Source organism: Platichthys flesus, chromosome 6, assembly GCF_949316205.1.
Source record: "Platichthys flesus chromosome 6, fPlaFle2.1, whole genome shotgun sequence".
Lineage (NCBI taxonomy): Eukaryota > Metazoa > Chordata > Actinopteri > Pleuronectiformes > Pleuronectidae > Platichthys > Platichthys flesus.
In genome coordinates, this window is record NC_084950.1 from 17,360,064 (window position 1) to 17,384,752 (window position 24,689).

At 42.1% G+C, this 24,689-nt stretch overlaps 1 protein-coding gene across 11 annotated transcripts in view; it reads left to right on the top strand.

The window, feature by feature from the left end:
• LOC133954857 (neuronal cell adhesion molecule-like) overlaps window positions 1-23,402 on the top strand; it is a 77,068-nt gene extending 53,666 nt beyond the window's left edge. The window contains exons 7-31 of one of the 11 annotated variants that reach the window (XM_062389371.1): window positions 364-534; window positions 1,105-1,161; window positions 2,769-2,880; window positions 2,989-3,173; window positions 3,322-3,456; window positions 4,659-4,802; window positions 4,884-4,995; window positions 5,149-5,315; window positions 5,902-6,049; window positions 6,746-6,870; window positions 7,144-7,173; window positions 7,970-8,071; window positions 8,940-9,137; window positions 9,288-9,358; window positions 9,885-10,110; window positions 10,269-10,384; window positions 10,477-10,681; window positions 11,503-11,625; window positions 12,069-12,245; window positions 14,645-14,704; window positions 14,941-15,060; window positions 16,463-16,624; window positions 17,268-17,399; window positions 17,884-17,962; window positions 21,272-23,402. In XM_062389371.1, coding sequence (XP_062245355.1) covers window positions 364-534; window positions 1,105-1,161; window positions 2,769-2,880; window positions 2,989-3,173; window positions 3,322-3,456; window positions 4,659-4,802; window positions 4,884-4,995; window positions 5,149-5,315; window positions 5,902-6,049; window positions 6,746-6,870; window positions 7,144-7,173; window positions 7,970-8,071; window positions 8,940-9,137; window positions 9,288-9,358; window positions 9,885-10,110; window positions 10,269-10,384; window positions 10,477-10,681; window positions 11,503-11,625; window positions 12,069-12,245; window positions 14,645-14,704; window positions 14,941-15,060; window positions 16,463-16,624; window positions 17,268-17,399; window positions 17,884-17,962; window positions 21,272-21,518 — 3,404 coding nt within the window. In that variant the 3' untranslated portion in view covers window positions 21,519-23,402. The remainder of the gene's footprint in view (window positions 1-363; window positions 535-1,104; window positions 1,162-2,768; window positions 2,881-2,988; window positions 3,174-3,321; window positions 3,457-4,658; window positions 4,803-4,883; window positions 4,996-5,148; window positions 5,316-5,901; window positions 6,050-6,745; window positions 6,871-7,143; window positions 7,174-7,969; window positions 8,072-8,939; window positions 9,138-9,287; window positions 9,359-9,884; window positions 10,111-10,268; window positions 10,385-10,476; window positions 10,682-11,502; window positions 11,626-12,068; window positions 12,246-14,644; window positions 14,705-14,940; window positions 15,061-16,462; window positions 16,625-17,267; window positions 17,400-17,883; window positions 17,963-21,271) is intronic. The other 10 variants (XM_062389374.1, XM_062389378.1, XM_062389372.1 and 7 more) reach the window with 10 other exon arrangements.
• The last annotated feature ends 1,287 nt before the right edge of the window (window positions 23,403-24,689 follow it).

The following is a 24,689-nucleotide window of genomic DNA, read 5'->3' on the forward strand; positions in this document are numbered from 1 at the left end:
AGGAGCCAAAACATGTAAATACACTGGTATTATGAGGCCTAATTCATGGTGTTTGATTAATACCACATTCATTATTTTACATTATTTATTCATCAGTTATTAAACAATTTGATTTCTAGCAAGAATTATGCATTAAATATTCATTTTACTGGGCCAGTCTATCTTTAATTCAGTCAAGTGGTCCACCTATAACTCAGTCTCAGTTACTTAATCCACAGAAAAGACAGAGAAAACAGAGCCCACTCTTTCTTCTGGAGAAAATAGTCCCAAAACAACCCCTAAAAGCTGTTGTGTTTTTTATTAGTGATAAATATGAACTGATCCAGCAAACGACATCTCTAACAAACATATTCCACGCTTCAGACTTCCAGAGGCTGCCTCAGAGCAGCAGGGTGTCCCAGTCCCTGAACGGAGACCTCTACTTCTCCAACGTCCTCCGAGAGGATTCCAGGAACGACTACATCTGCTACGCCCGCTTCCCACACACACAGACCATCCAGCAGAAACAGCCCATCACCGTCAAGGTCCTCAACCGTAAGTCTGACCCTGTGTGCGTGACAGTTGTAATGAGCCGGCATGAGGGGGAGGGAACAGTGTGTGTGTGTGTGTGTGTGTGTGTGTGTGTGTGTGCGTGTGTGTGTGTTTGTGTGTGTGTGCGTGTTTGTGTGTGTGTGTGTGTGTGTTTGTGTGCGTGTGACAGGTCAGTTACAGTAGCATGAAAGTGTGGGAGGGAAACAGCATTTCCTATCTCTAGTTCCATCCCTCAGAGACGCCAGTGGACGTCGTCCCAATGAAAAGACATATTGTCGGTGCTCTCTGCAGTATCTACCAAGCAGGCGCTTGTTTGACTTCTGCTGTGAGACGCTCTTCCACAGAGACAACAAAGACGGCTCTCTACCCGGCCGGCGTTTGTGACTTGACGTGACGGCACACTGCTCCCACTGGATTCTGATGACGATCACTTCTGACCTCTGACTTTTAAATCGTCTCCCGTTGATCATGTTTATCTGTCGCAGCATGTTTGTTGTTTGTTTTTTTGTTTTCTTTTTTTTTGTTCCTATGATTTCAACTTGTGGCGTGTGTGATTTCTCTGTTGTGTTACAGTGGATGCAATCAATGACACAATGGCAGCTTTTTACAATGACACTGATTTGTTTAGTGGTGAGTTTTGAGACCTCGTAGTGTTTACTCCCTCCGACCTAGTGCTCCGAAACTCTGGCTCTTACCCACTAACCCTTCATCCTGACAACCCCACGGCTCTGTACAGTCGCACCAATCTAACCGAGGGGGGGGGGGGGGGGATCTGGCACCCTCTTGTGCTTACCCCCGGCATAGCACTCCAAACTGCAGCTGTTACCCACTAACATCCAAGTGAATTCTGTGTCCCTCCTTCAATCCTGCTCTATCCAATCAAAACCCTTTTAATAACTTTTCACTTCCTCCTTTAAATCACCACTGATGATCAACTGTGAAATGAGATGATTCTATGACAACATCTGTATAGTCTTGAAAATAACAACAGTTGTTTGAAAAAGCAAACCCCGTATCAATTTACAACAAAATAATCAGGTTAATCATTTTAACTTATTGAGCATTTAATTGATTAATGATAACCAATCTATTTAGCATCTGTTTATTGATTTTGAAGTTTTATACAGCAAAACAAATGCACAATACAGAAAACAATAGCAAAGAAAAAAAAATAAAGAGAGATAAAAGCTATAAAAATTCAGTCAGGCTCACAATAGGTTTTCTGAAAGAATCCCTCTTTGTTTGTGGTGGTAAATCAAATTCCCCTCAGATGCAACACATAGCCCAGTTCTATCATAAACAATGTATTTGAGACCGAACACAACTTGAAGAGTAGATGTTTTCAATCTCTCCTTGTTTGCTTGGCCTCTGTCTTGAGGCCATCAGCAGTCTTCATGTCTAAAGTCACTGTTTCCCTGCTGCCCTGTCTAATACTATCGTGCTCCTAGTTGTTAATCCTCCTGTCACCAGCTATTCTCATCTCACTTCATTTAGTCTTTCTTAACAGATTTTGTCAGTTTGTCCAAACAAGCGCACACAGTAGCCAACATGAGTTCAAATTACTTTTGTGCAATTAAAGTAGCCGAAAGCAAATCTTAATATCTTTAATTGGCTCAGTTACATGAGAAGTTATAATAATTTAATAGGACATTTATTTGGCAAAGAAGTGCAACAGAATACAACATGGCAACACAAGAAGAGTCTTCATAAAGCCAGTGAAGGAAGGACTGTGAATGTGAAGCTCCTGATTTGGACCTGGATCCTGATTAGAAACCTTGAGATGGACGACAATATTCAACCCATAAACAGCATGTGCTGATTATCTTAATCTAAATAAGGTCGTAATCAGAATAAGTGATAGTTAAATTAAAACATGAGGAGTATTCTGACCCTAGTCAGATTTCATCGCAATGTACACGTCTCAATCGCATTATATCATCCTTTAGAAGTTTTCTCAGTATTTTGCGAAATTGGCGAGTACTGCTGTAAGACAGGGTTCAAGTCCAAACAAGTAGTAATAAATAAAAACAATAAGAATAAACTTAATTTATATAGCACCTTTCAAAACACAGTTACAAGATAAATTATCTAAAAAAAAAAAATGAGTAAGATATAAGGTAAAATGATGGTCGAAATACTGTCTTGAAATGTTTGGTGTCCATTGAATCACAGTCACTGTGTTATGGACCGATGCAGAAGAGATAGTAATACATCTCTATGTCAATCTCTAACCACAGAAGACCCAGTGGATGAGAGGAAGCCGACCTTCCTCATCCCATCTGGCTCCTCCAGCTCCCAGACGGTGTTGAGAGGCCAGGTGCTGGAGCTGGAGTGTATCGCAGAGGGGCTGTAAGTGAGAGAATCTGCCATTGCTTCACTGCTGAAAGCCTTGAGTGCCCACATGCACCTGCTCGAGTGTCATCATCGCTCCCTTTCTCTCCTCCTCTTTGAAACCAGGCCCACGCCGGAAATCTTCTGGACCAAAGTGAGCGGCGATCTCCCGTCCGAACGCACGTCCTTCCTGTACTACAAGAAGAACCTGCGCATCGTGAACGCGTCGGCAGCGGACGCGGGAGACTACCGCTGCGAAGCCAAGAACAAGCTTGGCTCGGTGCACCACACCATCCACGTCTCTGTCAAAGGTGGGTCGGTGGTGAGAGGCGGGGCCAGACCTCCACTCCTTCTTCCTGCTGCTCCGCTCTCCCTCTGTCTCATAATTGATTTATGCGGCGATGCCAACAGGCCAGGATGTTCGCTGATTAATTCTCCTGCCGTCTGTTCTATTTTCAGCTTCTCCATATTGGATCGCCGGCGCTCCCAGGAACCTGGTCCTGGCTCCGGGAGAGAACGGCGTGCTGACCTGCAGGGCCAGTGGCACGCCCAAGCCCTCCATCACCTGGTCGATGAATGGCATCCCCATAGAGAGTGAGTGCAACCTGTTCCCCTGCTTTGAAATCCAACTGCCAGGTGCTGTGGTCTAGTCACATAAGCTGTGCTTTGTTTAATTTTATTATCAGAGAAAGGATTTTATTGTTATCTCTTTGACGCAGGTGTGTGGTTACCCTGGGAGTAGGCAGCATGGTTTCCCTATGGGATACTGTTTGAAACTTGCAATGGCTGAGTTTTTGATACTGACAATAAAGGAATTCCCAAAGATGAAGATGTTTCCAGACAAGACAAGCCTCTCAACTATGTCTCGTTTAATCTTAAATTATGGCATCTGCTTACATTTTCTGTAAATAAGCGGAATTAGCTTTCCTGACTAAAGATGAAGTAATGTGATGTTCTGTTGCCTGGCAACCAGTGGAAAGACTCCAGGAAGTCCCTGCACAAAACCCTCTGTAAACCCACAACTAGTCAGTTTTACATTTTGTTTTTGTACAGATTTAAGGATAACATTTATTTATTATTGATTTGTAAAGCTGCTAGAGGACGCTGATTGTTCTTCTTTCTCCTGCTTCCAGTCTGTACGCTAAGCTAAGCTAAATGGCTATCGTGGTAGCTTTGCCTTTGGCTTGAGAGTTATATCTAATTACCCAACATTAAACTTGTTTTAACACCAGAATGTAAATAAATTAATACAGAGACCACAACAAGGCACAATCGTGATTAAAATGATCAAACAATGAACTAGAATATCACTCAGTTGAGCACATACCTACATACAAGCTGCAGCAAACGTCACACACTCACAGATATCAGTCACCTTAATGTGCCTGATTCTTGTCACCAATAGCCATGAATCATTGTCAGAGAAATTGGTCAAAATGTAAAAAGGTAGACTATCACATTGAATTTGCTAGGGTAAAAATAATTCAGGTGTGATACTCACTGTGCTCCTCTGAGACACTGTAACTTAATGTGTAGTATTTATGTGTTCAGAGCATTTACCACCATCACACCTCTTTACATTGTCACAGACTTTCAAGTTAGTTAGGAACAGTTAGGGTTCACGAAAGTTTGACATAGTCGGGAACTGACCTTTCTGATTATTCTGACGACACATAGATGCACAACCAGCCCATATAGGATGACATCATCAGAGCCAAAATCTAAAAATCTGTTGGACTTAAACCAGGATTCACAAAGCCAGAGTTCAATATTTTCACCCTGTTATCCCCGAACAGATTCCCCGCCGGATCTGAGCAGAAAGGTGGAAGACGACACCATTATCTTCACGGACATACAGATGGGATCCAGCGCCGTCTACCAGTGTAACGTCTCCAATGGCCACGGCTACCTCATGGCCAACGCCTTCGTCAATGTCCTCTGTAAGTTCACCACACCAGATCCATTTTGTATTGGAGTGCTGTTTCACATGCAGTGTAATAACACGTCAATAACTTCTGCAGCGGAGGCACCCAGAGTGCTGACGCCGGCCAACAAGGTCTACCAGGTCATCAAAAACCACCGGGCCCGGATCGACTGCGCTTTCTTTGGGTCACCCATCCCTAAAATTACATGGTGAGTAAATGGACTTTTCTTTACAGACGAAAAGTTGATATATATTTCTTCTAAAGCTCAAAGAGTCTCTCTCTCTCTCTCTCTCTCTCTCTCTCTCTCTCTCTCTCTCTCTCTCTCTCTCTCTCTCTTTCTATCTCTCTCTCTCTCTGCCAGGTTCAAAGACAGCCGCTCCAGCACCCTGGACGGAGATCCGTACATCCAGCACGACAACGGCACTTTAGAGATCCACACAGCTCAGGCCAGAAACAGCGGCAAATACACCTGCGCGGCCAGGAACATGCTGGGGATCTATGAGAATCACGTCTACCTGGAGGTCAAAGGTGAGACGATTCTGTGAGGACAGTAAGAATAGGGGGGCATTACACAGTTTTGGTGTGATTACAGTGTGACGGATGAAAAAAAAAATACTGACAAAAATCACAACAATCAACACAGATTTTTTTTAACAGTAATTTGAATACACTACTAAGTATTAACTGGTGAGTTTAAGAGCCACTAGTGGTGTGACCTTTGGTTGTAGCCACGCCAGCAGTTTCCATTTGTTTCCAGTCTTCATGCTAAGCTAAGATGATATGCTGATACGAAAATCAGCGAACGCATCATGATATTACAACTCATTTAAGAAAACACTCTTAAACAGTCAAAGTTGAGTTTAATCATAGGAGTAGTTTAATCATGAGGTTAAGAATTATGACTGGGGCGACGAAATGCATCTCATCTCTCCCCATCTGATCAGACGTGGGGGTGCATCCCATCCTCCCATTGGGGTTCCCCCAGTGACCTAACATGTCTGCTGAGCTAAATACGAGTAATGGAGCAAAAAAAAGAAAATCTCACTAAAAAAGCAGGTTTTTGCACCAGTCAGATTATTCCACTGATTTAATGTATTCATTCCTGACTCAACAGAGCCCACCCGCATCCTGAGGCAGCCCGAGTACAAGGTGGTCCAGAGGGGCAGGTCGGTGGTGTTTGAGTGTAAAGTGAAACATGACCCCACACTCGTCCCCACCATGACCTGGCTCAAAGACGACGGAGAGCTCCCTGACGATGATCGGTCAGATATGTCACTCACCGTTGGAAATGTTTCTACGCCATTAACCCTGTGTTTGCTGTCCCTCTGTTTCAGTGTATCGGATACTGTCAGTGTTTGTTTACCCCCCCCCCCCCCCCTCACCTCAAATCAAAGTTCAGTGTTAAATGTCTTGACCTTGTGTGATCCAATCATCCGTGGTCGGTGCTAAGTTCAGGTCTAAATGACAACCGCAATACCTGAGATCAGATCACTCGGACCACATTTGGAGGTGGTCTGAGACACATGTGGAGGACCACCTGCTCAGCTGAAGTCTCTGACCTGCTGCAGTTTCACAATTAATCGAATTCTCTCTCTCTTTCTCTCTCTCGCTCTCTCTCTCTCTCTCACTCACACACACACACACACACACACACACAATACTAACATCTGACACATCTGTTATCTCACAAAAACAACATAATTTGGTTTTAGCGATCAGAAAATGACCTAGGTGTTTATTTGCATGTAGAGCAGCGCGGTGGATGCAGGAGACACATTCGGGACCTATTTTAAATACCAGCTGTTCACTTCTGATCCGAGCCCCTGAGGACGGATATTAATGCCGGGTCCTTAAGGGGCCTTTGTCAACTTGAAAGCCCGGCGATAAAAACAAATTAAATAGCGTTAAGATTATATTTAATCCTGCTGATCTGTCCGTATGAACTGTTTGTTTTACAGATTAATCGTGGACTCTGACAGCCTCACCATCACCGACGTGACAGAGAGCGACGGGGGCGTGTACACCTGCGTCATGAACACAACTCTGGACCACGACTCAGCCAGCGCAGAGCTCACCGTCGTCGGTACGTGCCGCTTCTCAGAATTGAGCTGAATTCACTCGCGTGTTAAAAACAAACTGAGTAATGATCAACGTGCAACCTCTGCCTCATAACACACACAACAGATCGCTTCAAGGGTAATAGCCTGAGAGTTTACTGAAGGGGGTTCGGAGCGGATTGAATCAGCGGAATGAATATTTAATTATCGCCTTCTTAGCGTGCCAGATAATCTCCTTTGTTTTCGTACGGCTGACTGACCACTAACCTCCATTTCACTCCTGCCCTCCTACCTGGCAGAGGCCACGCCAACTCCAGCTGTTGTCTACGGTAAACCTGCAGCGCACAGGAGCACCCAGATGTGCTGCTCTGCTCTCATGGGCTTGTGTTCTTCATTGGATGTTTCTGTTCAGTGGAGCATGTTTTGGCCTGACGATGCTGTTTGTCTTTTTAACAGTCACTGTGCATTTTCTTTGTTTCCTTTTTAGCTTTGATTTCCAGTGTTTTGTTCATATTCCTTTGTGATTAATTGTGTTTTTATTTCTACCTTTTTTTTGTCACTTGGAATGAATCAAACCACTGTGGCAAACATTTAGCATTTAGGCAATGGGGGGGGGGGGGGAGAAGCCATTTTCTCTCACACTTCAAAGCAGAGATCATTTGTAAAGCAAACATCTCTTCATTGCACCACTTGGGATCTTTTGCCACGCGCCGTTTCCTCGTCACTCATTTATTCAAAGCATGCATTTTCACTTTATCAATTCATTTCCAAAACATGAGCCCTGAGCCTCTCGAGCGAGCCCCAGACTCGATTTCACCGAGGCTGATTACGGAGGATGATCGGTCGTTTCATATGCATGAGGCAGTGTCTGCATGTGTATCACGGGGCAAATAATGGTGTCAAATAGACCATGTGAAGGAGAAGAGGGCTAACGGTACAACCTAAACATATATCGTTATTGCAGTATAATGGAAGCAGGTTATAGATATCCTGTTTTGTTTTTGCTACATCTCGTCTTGGCATGAATCCTCCATATATTTATGCATCTGTAACGTGAAGTCAGTGTGATGGTCATCTCAGTACGATGAGTTACCAACGTTGCTCCCTGTGATGCATTTACCCCAGAACGCCCTGACCCCCCTACTGACCTGGAGCTGACGGACCAGAAGAAGAGGAGCGTGCAGCTCACATGGACCCCCGGGGATGAGCATAACAGTCCAATTCAGAGTATGTATTAACTGTGTGTGTGGGTGTGTGTGTGAGGCTCTACTGATTTTCAGATATGCAGCTCAGTCATGAGGATTAATGTTCAGTACGTGAAAAACAGTTTTATTTTGTGCTGTAATGGTGAATTTAAGATCCGTCGTGTTTCAGTAACTATCCAGGGAGTAAATGTCAGGATTTCTCAGCCTTTACAGATTTGATTTGGACCAATTTCTCACAAGATTATGGAACTTCAAGGCTTAATGTCTTGTGCGCTCTTTAATTCATTACATTTGTACCATTTGGCTGACTCTCAGAGAGTGCAGAGAAAGCAGAGAGTGAGTGGAATAGGATGAAATACAAGTTCCAACTGAACAGTTAGCTTCTATATATTTCCATGTTTATATTTTGAAGTTTATATACTTCATGTTTGTATTATGGATTAAAATATATTTTTATATTCTATCTACCAAAATATCTATCGGAAAAAAAATTGTATTCAGAATCACAATTGATCAATAATTGTAATTAACACAAATCACATAAAATGTTTATAAAATCTAGTCTGCCTTTTGGAGAGAAAGTAACCAAAAATAACCTCTGCCGTCTTGAAGAAAGATATATGATATATAACGTTTCTAGGTTTAATTCAGTGAAAATAATGTATTTCAATGTTTAAATAAAGAACCTAAATAACACGGAAGAGTCTGGTGCAGAACGTGATACTTCTTCACTGTCTTGTTCGAACACATCTCTTCACCATGGCAGAGCACAGCTGGGGGCATCATAATTAGACATCTTGACATTTAGACATTCCAGTTTGTCCAATATCTTGTCAGACCGTGTTGGAAGCGTCCTGTTCACTGTACTTCTCTTTCTTTATTTCACACAGAATTTCTGATCCAGTATGAAGACTCTCTGCACCACCGAGGTCACTGGCACAACCTCACCGAGGTCCCTGGAACCAGGACGACTGCTCACCTCAAGCTGTCTCCCTACGTCCACTACACCTTCAGGGTTTTGGCTCTCAATGCCATGGGCTTCAGTCGGCCCAGCTTCCCCTCCAGGATGTTTAAGACAGAACCTGCAGGTACAGTCTCAGCCCATCGATTGTGCCGTTTCACTAAATGAATGCCCCCCTTTACAATTAGCTGATCACTTTTCATCTGAAGGGCTCGTTTCAGAAATATATTTTCAATTGGATATTGTTCGATGTTGCTGATACTGATTTCTTTTTCAGGTCCAGACGAGAACCCTAAAGATGTTGAGGGATTTGGAACAGAGCATGACAATCTTGTAATCTCATGGAAGGTAATAAAGATGTATTAGGCTCTCCATTTTAATCCTGACACATTTACCGTGGTCCAGGGACCACCCATGAAACATGTGGGCTTTACTTTTTGTCTTTGGTTTTCAAGCCACCAACATCAAATATCACATCTATATAATAGTTACAAAAAACTCTGAATGAAGACATATCTCAAGAACCACATGTCTCTTGTCATCTTAACACTTGGCATGTGTGTTGTTAAGAGCCCAGGGAAGTGCAGTGTCTGATTTTGACACGCGATACATTCAAGATTATTGTTTTTAAACATGAGTATTGCAATCACACGACAACAGGCTCGTTTGTGCAGCAGCGGTGTTGCAGCTTCAGAGTTCTGTGACTCTTTGAAAGCCGGTCTTTGCTGCTGTCTTAACTGCAGCCAGTATTCCCACAGACCAAGCAAAGCACCCGACCAGCAGATTTAGAACGGGCACTGCACTGGTATTATTAAATCTGAAGTTTTCTGCAAAAGTATACTCTTGACAAATACTGAAACTTCCTCTGCTGCAGCCGCTGACAGGGCTCCAGTCTAATGGCCCAGGGCTTCGTTATCGAGTAATGTGGAGGCAGAAGGCAGTGGAAAGTGATTGGTCCACGGTGACCGTGTCCAATAACTCCCGGTTCGTCGTGTCGGGAACGCCCACGTTCGTACCGTACGAGCTAAAGGTTCAGGCTGTGAACGACCACGGAGTTGGACCTGAGCCTGCTATCGCCCGCGGCTACTCAGGAGAGGACTGTGAGTTCGATTGACTCTTTAGACTCTTTAGAAAAGAAAAAAAATCTGTGTGTGTCTGAGCCTGGGGTGATACATTTCACTGTGTAAGCAATGGCATTTACTCAGTGTGTGTTTGCTGGTGCATTTAGTTGTTGTCGTGTTCCTTGTCCGTTGCACAGTGCCGGTAGCAGCTCCAGAAAACGTTCAGCTGGTGGTGCTGAACAGCACTCTGGCCGAGGTGCACTGGGATCCTGTGCCTCATAAATTAATACGTGGGCATCTAAAAGGATACAAGGTGCAGTATAACAAACACTACATGCAGCGGGACATGAATACCAATACCCACAATCCTCTCAGTGCTGACTGTACACAAACCATATCTTGTAGGTGTACTACTGGAAAGAGCGCAGTCTCCACAAACACAACCCCTACCACATGGAGAAGCTGATCCTGATGTTCAGTGGGAACCACAGTCGCGGCATGGTGCCCGGCCTGCACCCCTTCAGCCTCTACTCCTTCAACGTCAGAGTGTATAACGGCAAAGGAGAGGGTCCTGTGAGCCCCACCCAGCAGTTTGAGACACCAGAAGGAGGTGAGAGACAGGAATTCACACCCTTATTTCTGTCTTTTTAATGTTTTCCCAATGCAAACTTAAAAAATATCCACGTTTGGTGTGGTAGTAAATCTGCGAATGTTCTGGCCACATCTTAAGTTATGATACTGGAATCTTTGAGTGTTTCGGGTCCCTCAACATCCTGCACCCTCCTCCATGTGACTTAGCTGAGGCTGATCAGACCCCAGCTTGTGTGTCCAGGGGGCTAGCACTCAATGGTTTTCCTCCTTTGAGCCACAGCCATCTCTAGGCTCTTTGCTGGTGGCTCTTCTTGTCCTCTCTCCTTCAATGCTCAACGGCCTAAAGGCTTTGGACAGGGATCGAGCAGCAGCACCCCTGCATCCACCCTCTACTGGAAGAAACCTTGCTCTCCATCCGGCTTTTTGACACCTGCTAACCTCGGCTGTTGGTGGATTCTGCAGGAAAAAGCTGATGAAGTCGGACACTTTTGAAACACCCAAGTCGACATTCAATATGAATCATCCAGAGATTTTCCACTGTTTTACCTGAAACAACATTGAACCCACAGCAGATTGGAGGTGTTAAAGCCACAGGCAAACACAGACACCTCTATTTAAACACAACACATGGCTATTAGAATATGTATCTTGCCTAAATGTCACGTGAATGAATCTCTATGACACTTGTCTATCTGTAGCACAAACGCTGAAGTGATGGTGACAATCATATAGTCAGATGACTGAAAGCAATCTGCAATCATTCATTTAAAATATTACTTTTTAAACCTATTTATCTGTACTGTGATGAGGTTTCCTGATTGATGTTATATCGTCCCACAGTACCTGGAGCTCCTACTTCCCTGATAGTCACCAACTCCAACCTGGACACCTTAACCCTTGAATGGAGTCCTCCCCACGATCGCAAAGGACGCATCACTGGCTACACCCTCAAATATCAGCCAGGTGAGGATTCACATTGACTAAGTAGATCACAGCACTGGGCTTCAGAGAGCTTTTTATAACTTAACCCAGTGTTTAGTGTCTCCTTCCGTCATGTAGTTTGTAGCTTTCTCCTTCTTTTTCATGTCTTGTACGTTCATCCTGTTTAAATTCAGAATATGAAAGTGAAATAATTAAGGAAGATTCTAAAAGCATCTCAAACAAGTTATTTTGCGTAAATGATGACAAAAATTAACAAATCAACTTTTGTCACCTCCCGTCTTCTTTCTTGAACCCTGCACCTCTGTGCTTCAAACGCTGTAATTTCCACCTTTCTCATTGTTGACACTCTGACCCCACCTACAACCCACTCCTCCTCATATTTCTATTCAACTTACCTTTACTACCTCCCAACCTCCACCCCCTCCCATCCCATTACTCTTGTCATCCACCCTCCACCCCTGTAGTCAATAACTCCAATGAGCTGGGCCCAGTGGAGGAGCTGGCCCTGCTCGCCAATGAGACCTCAGTCACTTTGCCCAACCTCAAGTACAGCACGCGCTACAAGTTTTATTTGAATGCCAAAACAATCAGGGGAGAGGGCCCCGCCATTTCTCAGGAGGCTGTCACCATCGTGGATGAAGGTAAGTCAACAAATGTACATCAGAAAAGGAAATTTCAATCAATTTAGTTGATGGTTTTTTGTTTCTTTAGCTGGAAAGTTAGATAAACAAATTCATAATTTTGGTAACAATATCCAAACTTTGCATTTATCTACAGATTGTATATTTGCTTTATAGCTGAATTAAAGCACATCACACAACTCTTCAGTACACCATGCTTTATTTAGTTGTTGTTTTTAATAATCAACAACATGCATATTGAGGTTAGTTTAGACCCTAAATTGACTGTAGGTGTGAAAATGAGTGTGAATGCTTGTTTGTGTCCGTAAGTCGGTCTTGTTATTCGCTGGAGAGCTGTTCAGGGGTGAACCCCTCCTCTCTCCCAATGTCAGCTGGGACTGGCTCAAGCACCACCGACAACACGTAAGGGTTAGGGGTATTGATGATGGATGGATGGCTTTCTAACATGTATTTTTTTTAATAGGGAAACTTTGATATTCATTGGAAGTAAATATTTTCTATTTAAAAGGTAATTTGAAAAAAAATTATGCTTAAGAAACCTCCCTCTAAACAAAGCCAAAACATGACCTAAATAAATCATGGTGTTATGGAGAAGAGTTGTGCCTTGTTTTTCAATTTTGGATGAACTTGGATGGAAGATCACATCAGGCTCCACCTCGGGAAACTAAACATTCCTCCAAACACTGGGATCATGTTTACTGTAAAGCATGATTTTCTGATTTTGTTTTTTGGGGAAAGCAGCAGCTAAAATAACAACCCGAAAACACAATGACGACAATTATTTCTTATATCTTTTTGTATATTTGTAAAAATACTATTTATAGTTTAGCTGGTGAGAAACATCAAGCAAAATAAAGGGGAAATGATGATGGACATCTTCCACTATATTTAGACACTAAATGATTAACTCAATAATAGTAGATTATCTCAATGTAATTGATGATGAAAATAATTATTATTTTTAAAACTAATGTTTAGTCCGATTGTTCTTATGTAGGAAGCCCCCTGGTGACATTTGGAAACAATAGAAAAAATTGTGGCCACTTTCTTTTTTCTTACGTATAAAACTCTGAGACTGCTGGGATCAGCCCTCTCCGAGGTGACACCTCACTGTTGTGCAGTATGCTCTCTTCTCAAACAGAAGAGTAGGAGTGTAAAAGTAGGTCTGATTTGTTAGTTCAATCCCTGCTGGCAACACACACAGTTCATCAAAATCTTTCCTTGTTGCCAGATGCCCAAAGAAATGCACAGTCACGCTCCCTGTGCACTGGACATTGTACCACGCTTTGCACAAGGTGCCATGGCACAAGGAAATAGGACTCCATGTTTTGATTAACAAGTGGCTGCAGACATGTCCATCACCTCAGAGTCAGTGCATACGGTGTGTTCAAACTAAAGCCCCTTGTAGAGGCCACGTCACGTGTCAACACATTCATATCTTGTTAGTAATTTTGTTCCCACGCTTTATAATTTAACAGCCACATGTTATGTTACAAATGTCACCAGAGGGGCTCAGAACTAATGTGACTTTTATATGTGAAATATTCACCAGTTTAATGCACATTTTGCCGACGCATTTACATTTACTTCCAGTACTTTATATGGTGTGTTTTATACATATAAATGTCAATCATCCATGGCTGTGTTAAGTGGAACATGTTTACGATCCAGTTTCATTGCTGTAAGAGTTGACCCGTGCCGTTATGAAACCTCAGATCCATCATTCTACGTGTAATTCACTCACACCACACAGCACAGCCTCCTGAGTGTGTCACTGTCTCACACTGACACAGATGGTGGCATGGGGGGGGGATAATGAATCTTGTCCTGTTGTTTTTTTCCTATGTCCTGTGTTCTGTGTCTCTTTACAAGCTCTAATGTCACTGCCTGACGTAGATGTGGGCGAAGGTACCGCTGGTATCTAGACTGATGCCATGTTTTACAGATATAGCCTTAGCTTCAAAACCCCCGCTGCAGGCATGCACTCTGCACGATTTGAGCAATTTCCCCCTTTCCCTCTATCAAATCCTGCTGCCCACCAAAATGCTGCGCTGAGTTCAAAGCCGGGGAAAGTTCAAAGCCTCAGAGATAAAGATGCTGTGCAACGTGGGCCTTTTTAATGTTGTGTGATAAAACTACACACGTCTTTTCAAAGTGCTTGGCTGCATCTTTTTTCCAAGTGCCTCTGGTGACTTTGACCCCTTCACACTTCCTCCATGGCGGCTGCTGGAGATGCTTCCCGCTGCATGGCGAGGCTTTGTTGGCGTGCCAGGCGAACTGTGTGCAGTGTGTATAATGACTTCAGCATCTGCGGTGTCTTTGCATGCGGAAAGTCTTTGTGTCTCTGTGTGTGTCTCGTGTTTGTTGCGTTCTTCACGCCTATTCCATGTTGTTTACAGGAAGCACCCAATCCTCTCATCCCATTGCACAGCCTCCTCCACGCCGCCCCCCCAACGAGGGTACAAATACTGCCGTGATCGTAGTACATTACATGTCTGATATGTTACAGGATCAGCTTTGTGTTTGCTTTTGCTCTTTGGTTTTGTTGTGTAAGGCTATAATGGTATAGATTCAGTTTATTCTAATAGCATTTAATGGGACTGTAATTAGATCAAAGCATGTTATTGCCAGTTACTGGATTGTCCTTTGATCAGCAGACCAATCTTGATGGTTGTCTTTTCTCTTGTGTGCTCAGCACTGCCGGTGAGTCCTTTCGGGAACGTTAGTTCCTCGGTTGGAGAGGAGGGGGCCCTCATCAGCTGGGAGTACTGGGGCCCGGAGAAAAACGTTTATGTAGAGTACATTGTAGAAAACAGTAAGGAAAGCTACGCATCTTTATTTGTTCTACACACAGGTGGCAAGAGACCCCTATTTCATTATTGGCTCATGCAGGTGTATAGAAATATTGGCAGTCATTGGCTCTGGCTCCTGCCAATGTGGACCCAGATGTAATAAACAAGGCTGTCGGTGATTGGTTTGGTAATTACTCAGTGCTGGAGAGTCGCATGCATTTCCTGTGACAGTCTCTGCGGAACTTATGAAGACAAACATCATAAAAAAGCACCACAAACATTTGTGCTGTGCCAGTTGTTTTCGACTGAAGTGATCTCCATTGTTTTTATCCACCTGCAGTGAGGATGAAAAGCAGAATGATGCTGTAGTATGGCTCTCTCACACCTACTCTTTAATGAATTCAGTTAGGGAATGTCCTGATCATAAATCCCAGTCATTTAGAAAATGTTCTTATCAAAAAACATATTCCTGTGATTATCAGTCAAATGCATTTCATATTTAACTCCTCACCCCGTTTATTTCCACCGAGGGCCTGAAAGCTTAGTGTGCTGCTACTGAGGAAGAAAACACATGGAAATAGATAAATGTCATTAGTTCTACAGATATTTGGTCACAAACAAAAGTACTGTAAATATTGTGATTTTCACCTGATGGTGGCGCTAGTCAGAGTATCACTTAAGTTTCTAATCTTTAACTCAAGTCCTGAGGGTGGCTTGATCAGTGTCCACCTCAAGTTAGCAAATACAATGCTAACTAGCTATTGTTTTGCAGGTACAATGCAGAGTATGAGCCATTAGGGTATTTGGTCATGAAACAAAATATTTGTTTGTTTTTTGTTTATAAAACCAAATTCTTAACAGTTTTATATTTTGACCCGATGGTGGCTCTATATGAATAGTCAAAGAGTAAATCAAATGAGGTACTTATTCATCCTGAGGTGGACATGAACCTGTTCAGCAGAGTTTCATGACAGCCCACATGGTAGGTATTGAGATATGTCAGGTATTAACACATTTTGGTATGGACCAAAGTTGTGGACTGACTTCCCTATAGAGCCAAGCTGTGTGGCAGGGTGGAAAACGTTTCAAAATGAGAAAACCACCATAGAGTCACACTGAACATCTAAAAGTCGTTTGTGTGTGCATGCATGGTAAAACAGTTTTCCTCCCTTGCCTGTCTATCTGCATTTGTTTTTCTCAGTTGCAGTTCATTGAGCACACACGGCCACTGTAATAGTCCATTCACAGACTAAATGAGCTATTCAATAGTTGAAATCTAATACATACAGCATTCCCAGTAGCGTTACCACCAGTAGATGTTTATTCCCTTCAACCAGCCACTTCTCATATTGTCATGACCTCCATAGCCCATTTGAAGTTGTGCTCCCTCAGTCCTACCTCTCTTCATGAACGTCCCTCCCGCAGGTGAAGGCGAACAGGAATGGCAGAAAGAGCCGGTGAACGGCTCTCAGAACGTTGTTCTGAAGGGCTTAAAGGGGGGCCTCTCCTATAGGGTGCGCTTGGTGGCCAAAGGTCACCACGACCAGCCGCTCCACCACTCCGAGGAGCTGTTGGTCACGGTTCCAGGTGAGGCAGTTCCTGGGCGGTTGCCTCCACCCCGGCCTGGCCTGACCTTGCACTGTGTCGTGTGTAGAATGTGTAGCAGATTGTGCCGTTGAGTCGTAACTATAGCCTGGTCGAGCATGGGTTTAACGTGTTGTGGTGACTGTATGCTGGGCATGTCCTGTACTGATATAGAGGCGGCACATAGCAGCGTGCATGATGGTTCAGTCTCAGTCAAGTAGAGGAAGTGGACGTTATTCTAATATAGACGTTTCCTATAGGCTATGTTTATTAATGTGTGTTAAAACCCAACCTAATATCACTCAGTCATCCTTCGTATATGTGTTTGTGCGTGTATTCGTGATTGTATGTGTGTGTTGTTGTGGGTCAAAGATTTACTAAGTACATTGTTTCAATATATTCATGTCACCATTAGCTTAATTTAACTCGTCTAACATGACAGTTGCCTTCCCGATCCAGTCATGAATTGAAACATCAGTCTGTAGCTACTAAGAGAATGCTCAAACATATTTTAACAACACGTAGTACGCTTTACATGTTTGCTGTTAAGACTCCGATGTGAGTAATGGTTTCCGTCTCCCACTCTCAATGGAGAAAATAACTGTCCTCCCATAATTCCTAAGTGTTCCTCTTCCTCCCTGGCCAGCTGTGGCGAGCAGACAGGTGGACATCGCCACTCAGGGATGGTTCATCGGCCTCATGTGCGCCATCGCTCTGCTCATCCTGATCCTCCTCATCATCTGCTTCATCCAGAGGAATAAAGGAGGGAAATACCCCGGTGAGTCGTCGCTCAAACACAAACCGTTGACACACACACACACACACACACACTCATTGTTGCTATTTTATCATTTTAGCCTTGTGTATACGACATTACAGTCAAGTATTATTTTTTCCATTTTTACTGATTCAACATACTGATTTATGTCATAAAACGACATATGGAAGTACACCAAGGAAATCATTTTGTAATAACTCTCTTAATAATACATAATACATTATTTATTTTTTGTATTTTATGAAATAACAAGAAAGGTTTCTGTTATGAGAAGAGAAAGTGACATGTATTTTATACAAACTCCTCAGTTAAACTACATCATGAAATACAAATGTTATTCCATTAAAATAATCACATTTTCAAAAAAAAACAAAGGATGAAAACACAACCTCCCTATTGGATGTGAAAAATTAAATCTTATTATGATGGGAAAAAGCTTATTTGTGTTGATTGCTACTAATAATAATATCTTATCTCCTACCAGTCAAAGAGAAGGAGGACGCACACACAGACCCAGAGTTCCAGCCCATGAAAGAAGACGACTGCACTTTTGGGGAATACAGGTGAGAGAAAGTGCTCGAGTCGCCAGAGCAAGTTTTACCCATCAGCCCCTGCCCCGTCCCCACTGTGTGCCAAGCTCTGCTCTCTCAGGCCGGGCTGGAGCTCTGCACTCCTGCCCTCCTCTCAACCCTTACAGCTAACCAACAAATGACCCAGGATCACCAGTAACAGAAATTCAAAACCAAGAAGAAGTGCCCCCTCATTTGAACTTCTGTCACCGTGAAGCACAAGATCATTTTTTTTCTTGGGTTTTCTTGGGACGTCCTGGATTCTACTTGTGCTGGACTCTGTATTGTTTGTGCTTGACATTTGAGAAGCAGGATTCTTCAGGTTCAAGGGATTTGGGGGTTTGGTTGTTTTAAAAATCTAAGTAAGACAGTCAGGAGAAAATAAATAAGCTACGTTCATTTTGCAACATGACCCATGACGCATCAAATCCAATGCAAACTGATAAGCTCCTCATTATACATTGTGTTTACAGAATAGATAGTATTAACACTTTGCTTAGTGTATTGTTCGTAACATACACAACCCAGATAAGATTGAGAATGACTGAAACTATCATTCCTGCTAACGTAGAGCAGTAACCCAGCTTTGCTTGTTAGCATCCTCTTCAAGGCTGTTTCTCCAATCGCACGCGGAATAAAGAAAAAAAAGAACGCACTTTACTTCTGTATAGCTAGCATTTTTCAATTTTGTTTTTTATAAGTCAATTTATAAGATTGTCTTGCTTTTATATTTTATATTCCTTTTTGTATTATGTAAACATAAATCTATTCTATGGATTTTTTGCTGTGATAAATACATATCGATATATATATAAACATTATGTATAATATGTGATGTGCATGGTGTGAAGATCTGATATAAGAAAATTTGCTTTTGGCAATAAGGTATTGAATGGAATTATTGTTCCTATATAGATATACAGTATATAGATGCATATGGATCGAATATGAAATAAGGAGCATGTTTGAGGGAAGTGTACAAGAACAAGTGAATGCTGTTTATAACAGGCCAGTAATCAGTCATTCATAATAATTATAATGAGGCTGGTGATATTCTACATTTCATATTGTCCAAAAAACTCTATGAAAAGATCTAAACCAACCAGTTCAACTATCAATACCTCTTGACTTGCTCCTTTTAACAGAATAAAGTCATAATATTACAAGAATAAAGTTGTAATAGTTCAAGAAGAACATGTACTATTTGGAGAAATCAGTCGTAACATTAAAAGAATGAAAGAAAACGTGTAGGCTGCATATCATGTTGTGTTACAATGACGGATATGGACCACCCTGGCTTTAGTATAGACTTCCCAAATAACAAAATACCTCATCTTTAGGCTCTTCAGCACCACGTTATCATAAAAATCTGTGAGAAACAATGAGATGAGACAATGAGAACTGTATTGTTGTCCTTGCTGCTTATTTCCTAAAACTAGTCATTTGCTTGTCATTTTATTTACTTTTTTCTCAATAAATCACGACTTTATCCTTGTAATATTATGACTTTATTCTCTAAAACATAGAAGTATTTTTTCTTAAATATAGTACAAGGCTAAGGGGCTCTGCAGTAATACATTGATTCTTTTGTACTTTTCGTGTTTTTTTGGACAAATAGTAAATCAAATTGTAAGACTTTATCAGTTTTAGAAGATAAAACCAGGGGCCTCTTTACACTGCTAGGAAACCGCTCCCATGGACGTCTCAGTCATTTCTGTCCATGCTGTTTCTCTAGGCTCAGCTGGATTCTCACAGTATGTCAATAAAGGCATAACTTAACCCAACTCAGCTGTTCTTGTTTGACTGCCGGGGAGCAGACTGTGAGCTCAGACTGAACACGTACTCGGCCCATGTGCCTGTCAAAGTGCCACACTCACATAAAACCCCCTTTGAAGCGTAGTGCGATCATGTCTCGAGGCGACTGTTGTGTTGCGTCGCGTTGTGTTGTGTTGTGTGGGATCTCAGCCGGATCTCCCCGTCCCAATCCAGGGGGTGTGGGTCTCAGGAAAGGTAAGGGTGATGAGGGTGTGTTGGGGGGGGGGGGGGGGGCATTTTGGTGGGCGGAGGGTCATCATTCTGTCAGTCTAGCATGTGGGTGTGGGGGGGGGGTTGGATAGTGGAGTCACTGTGGAGAAAAACTGCTCGCTGTTTGTACATCCCAGGTTTTCACATCCACCATCGAGTTTAATATTTGGTCCTGAAGCCGTCATCATGTGCAGAACATAGATGAGTCTTTCACATCATTCGTCTGCAGCCTCACTGAGCTGTCAGTGCTTTCACTGATTATTACCTCTTATATTGAGATTCATCAACATGTCAGCATTATGACGGCTTCGTGATCTGAACTCATCGATGTTCAAGTCATAGATGTGGAATGTCTTCAACTCTCTGATATCCAAAGAAGCGTTTCTTTGCAGATTTTTTCATGCATTTTGCCAATTTTGTGATATTTCTCGTGCTTGCTTCGGGGGGATGTTTGGCTGAATCCTTGCTCTCCAAGTGTTACTCATTTCATTTGCCTTTTTCATCACAACCTCTGTGTTGGGGCGAGGGTGTTGCTTTTTGTCTAACAACACATGTACCACTTCATTTTTTTGGTTTCAGGGGGAATTGAACAACGTATGATTGCTTGAGCTTTATTCCCCTGTTGCCTGATGGAAACCAACTAATCATTCATCCACAGTTTTTTAGACGTGGAGCCGACCAAATTCAAATTTGACAGGAATGTTCATTGCTGTTGAGTTTAAAAGTTTTTAAAAAAAGTTAAGAAATAAATCATCATATTTTCAAAATGAAAAAAAAAAAAAAAAACTGGAATGGCACTCAGCAGAGTTCATACCTCCGCCAAGGCACAACATTTCCCTTACGACTCCACAGTTAAATTCACTAAATCCTGAAATGTCAGTCACCTTAACATCCCAGATTTCTTAATTATTCTCTGAGAAAATAGCGAAAGAAAACACTTTATCTAGCATTGTTAAAGAAAGGGAAAATAATATTTCCTTGATCTGCCACCTGATACTGATCCGTATACACACCCAAATTTAAAGAGTTCTTCCTTAGACCATGCTCCACCCCTCCACCAGATTGATAGTTTTTGTGTAATCCTGCCGAAAATAAACACAGACAAACCCCTGACCTCCTTGGCGGAGGTGATGACCTACTGATCATACAGTAGTTATGTTGTGGTAAAAGTAACCATTGGCCGTCTCGTGCTCCATCTAAAAAAGTGACCACTAACCTCCTTGTTGCATCTGTCACATCATCTCACCTGTAACACCTGCATGTTATTTTCTCCTCCAGTGACAATGAGGACCATAAGCCGTTAAAAGGGAGCCGCACGCCGTCTAACGGGACAGTTAAGCGGGACGACAGTGACGACAGTTTAGTTGACTACGGGGAAGGAGGAGACGGACAGTTCAACGAGGATGGCTCGTTTATCGGCCAGTATAGCGGGAAGAGCGGCAGCAGGGACACGGCCGTGGGCCACGAGAGCTCGGAGGCACCGTCCCCCATTAACGCCATGAACTCCTTGAACTCATTTGTGTAGCCGGTCGGTCCTCGCACACCAGTATGAGGCGCTCGGTCCCAGGGTCTCTCCTTAGAGGGCTGCCCCCAACACCGCATGGCTTTATGATCACACGTCCACACACCAATCAGTAAATACACACAGCTCATGAGTGACTTTTATCTTTTCACTTGGAAATCTTTATAGAGAGGCTTGGAAACCCTTAGATCATTATAAATATGAAGTAACTCAACCATTCATATGATTTTAACAGTGCATGAAATAGGCCTAGTTGATATTAGGATCTAAATACATATTTAAATTAACACTTTGATATTAACAAGCTTTGCATTTTGTTTTAGTTTTTTTGTGGTGTACCTGGAATCTCTTACGGACTATGCAGTGGTCGTCTGAACTATATTTGTTTCTGTTTTTTGTTCTTATATCATCGACTATGTTCAAATAGTAATCAGTGTCCACAGTAAATGACTATTACTCCATGTATTTTATTTTCCAACACAGAGGCTTGTACAGGAATCTGTATTTAATAATGTTATAAGCTTGTTTGAGTCCATCATGCATTTATACAGTGCACACGGTAGCTCATGTACAGTGTATATATACTGTATATAAATATAAAGTGAACTAATATTGGGGGGCAGTGCACACACAGCATGCTTGAGTCTGCTGCATCCACACAATTCCATCTGTCCCCGCTCTGTGGAAACATCCACCTGCACCTGTGAAGGAGGGGAACTGACACGCTGCATGGCATGGCACATGACCTTTGACCCGCATGTGACCTTCTCAGTATTGACCTTGAGATCTAGAGGCCCGGTGGGGGAGATTGCCTCTTGCCCCTGCAATGCTCCTTTGGCAGGTAGTGCCTTTTCTTCAAAAACAATAGTTCTGAGGTCTGAAGTGTCTTTCCAGAAATCAGTGATTGGAACAGAGACCGTAGTTGGACTGCTGAGGTCACATCCAAGATAGGAGGAGATAAGTGTAAGAAGAGGACCCTACGGAGGGAGGAACAATTCATACACTTCATTTCCTTTTTTCTTTTGAAAGACTCCTCGCAACACCTTGAGACACAGGACAGGATTTGATTCCTCCAAGAAGCTAAAACATTGAAACCACTTTCATATATTAAGTTGCAGCCGTTATGTACAGGACCCGATTGTATCTGCTGTGTATGAATGTATAGGTGTGTGTGTGTGTGTGTGTGTGTGTGTGTGTGTGTGTGTGCAGAGACATGTTTCATTTCACATTAGGCAAAAACTGTTGACGTGTTCTAACAACACTTGAGGGCCTTTGGATGGGATCAAGATTTACTTTCTCTTAACTTGCATCAAGTTTTTTTTTTTTTAAGACGTGAAGAGTATTTGTTGCATTTGTAAATACCTGAATTGATTGTACAGGGACAAGCAGCTTATGAGGCGGCCTATGAAGGCAATATTGTGCATGGTCTGGTTTAACTTGTCGATAGGACCATATTAAATATAGACTACTCCCTAGAGAATATCTATATTCATTTTGTTTTTCTTGCTGTGCACAGTGAACATTGTACTGTAACTAACTGTACGGAGAAATGCATACACTTTTGAATTCTGATTGTTTTTCTGGTTTGCTTGTCAGCGAGTTCTGTAACTTTGACATTGTACAACAATCTTAAGGGTGAAACGACAATATTAACTGATGCACACAATTATATTTCTCTGATTTGTATTGGTTCTACATGCAGTACCGATATATAGATACTGCCAAAACAATGCTCTTTTCAGACAGTATTGCAAATGGTTTTGTATTTAAGAAACAGATTTCTACTAACAGATACTTTCTTTGTCTTCTATTTAAGTTTATCCTTTTAGTGCAAGTATGGAATTCAAGCTACTGGAAATATAATGAATGAATAAATAATTATCTGATTTTGTTCTAGTTTTCAGACTCTTCTGTTGTTGGCTTCTTTCAGACTTTGTAGGGCTACATAATGTAACCACAAAGTATTATACCACACAATAAAAACATGTAATTTCAGTACTGGCCATTTCTTTGACTGTGAAAATAAAAACAACTTTTATCCTTATTGCAAAAAAAGATGAGTATATGTTTGGTATGTGTTTGTGTTGATGGGTATGTGTGCATGTGACACATGTAACATGGTGTCGACCAGTGCATCTGAAACCACATCTGGACCACAATGAAACTCAGTAAAGCACATAGCTCCACCAAGGCCCAACAGTCCCCTTACATTCAATTAAGATGCAACAGATTGCACAAACAAAATATAAGCTCCCCAAATATACCATTTTTTTTTTGTTTGATCCAGATCCATGAATTATTCTCAGAGACCTTGGTGAAAATGTTGAAAAACGACCACACAAACTTTTTAAAAGAAGAAAGAAAATCCTGGATCCTCCCCAGGATCCGGATGTGCACCAACATTAAATATATTCCTCTCTGACCCATACCTCATCCTTCCACCAGATTTCATCCAACCGATTTTTTTGTAAGATTGCTAACTAACAGACAACAAACACCAATAAAAACTTCCTTGACGTAGAAATTAAATGTACAAACCTATTTCCATCTAAATATACTTGAGGTATTAAAAGTAAAATATGTAAGAACTGACCCCTAAGCCTGATATATTATTATACAGTGTAAAACATAATGTGGTTGTTTTGTCCAGATGTTTCCTTCATGTTTGCATCTGTGTTTCTTTTTAAATCACTTGTGTGAGACGTCTCATCCTCAGTAATGAGGTAGGTAAATTATTCATATTATAGCTATTATTCAAGATTATTGCATAGTTTTGTCAAAACAATGGTGAGTTTGACTTCTTTAAGCCACACAAAGTGTTACTGAAATGACACCATAAAGAATTTGAAGTGGAAGTGTCTCTTTTCTGGGGTCTACTAAAACAACAGGACCCTGTTGATGTGTGAAAGGCAAAAAAAGGTTTGGAAGCACAGGTTGGAAACTTTGAGAATGTGTAGCTTTTAAGTAAAGTCTTCAAGATTTGTAAAGTAACTGGACCTGTCAAATGAATACAGTAGTGTGATATTTTCCTCTGAAAGCATATTAAGAAGAATAAATGCATAATCACATTAAAAGCACAGTGAGTAGTTAAATCAGCCTGTTCAGTGAACCGAAGCTGCTTGGATGTGTAAATATGGACGCCTTCACTCCCCTCAGACACTAGCAGCTAAAGAA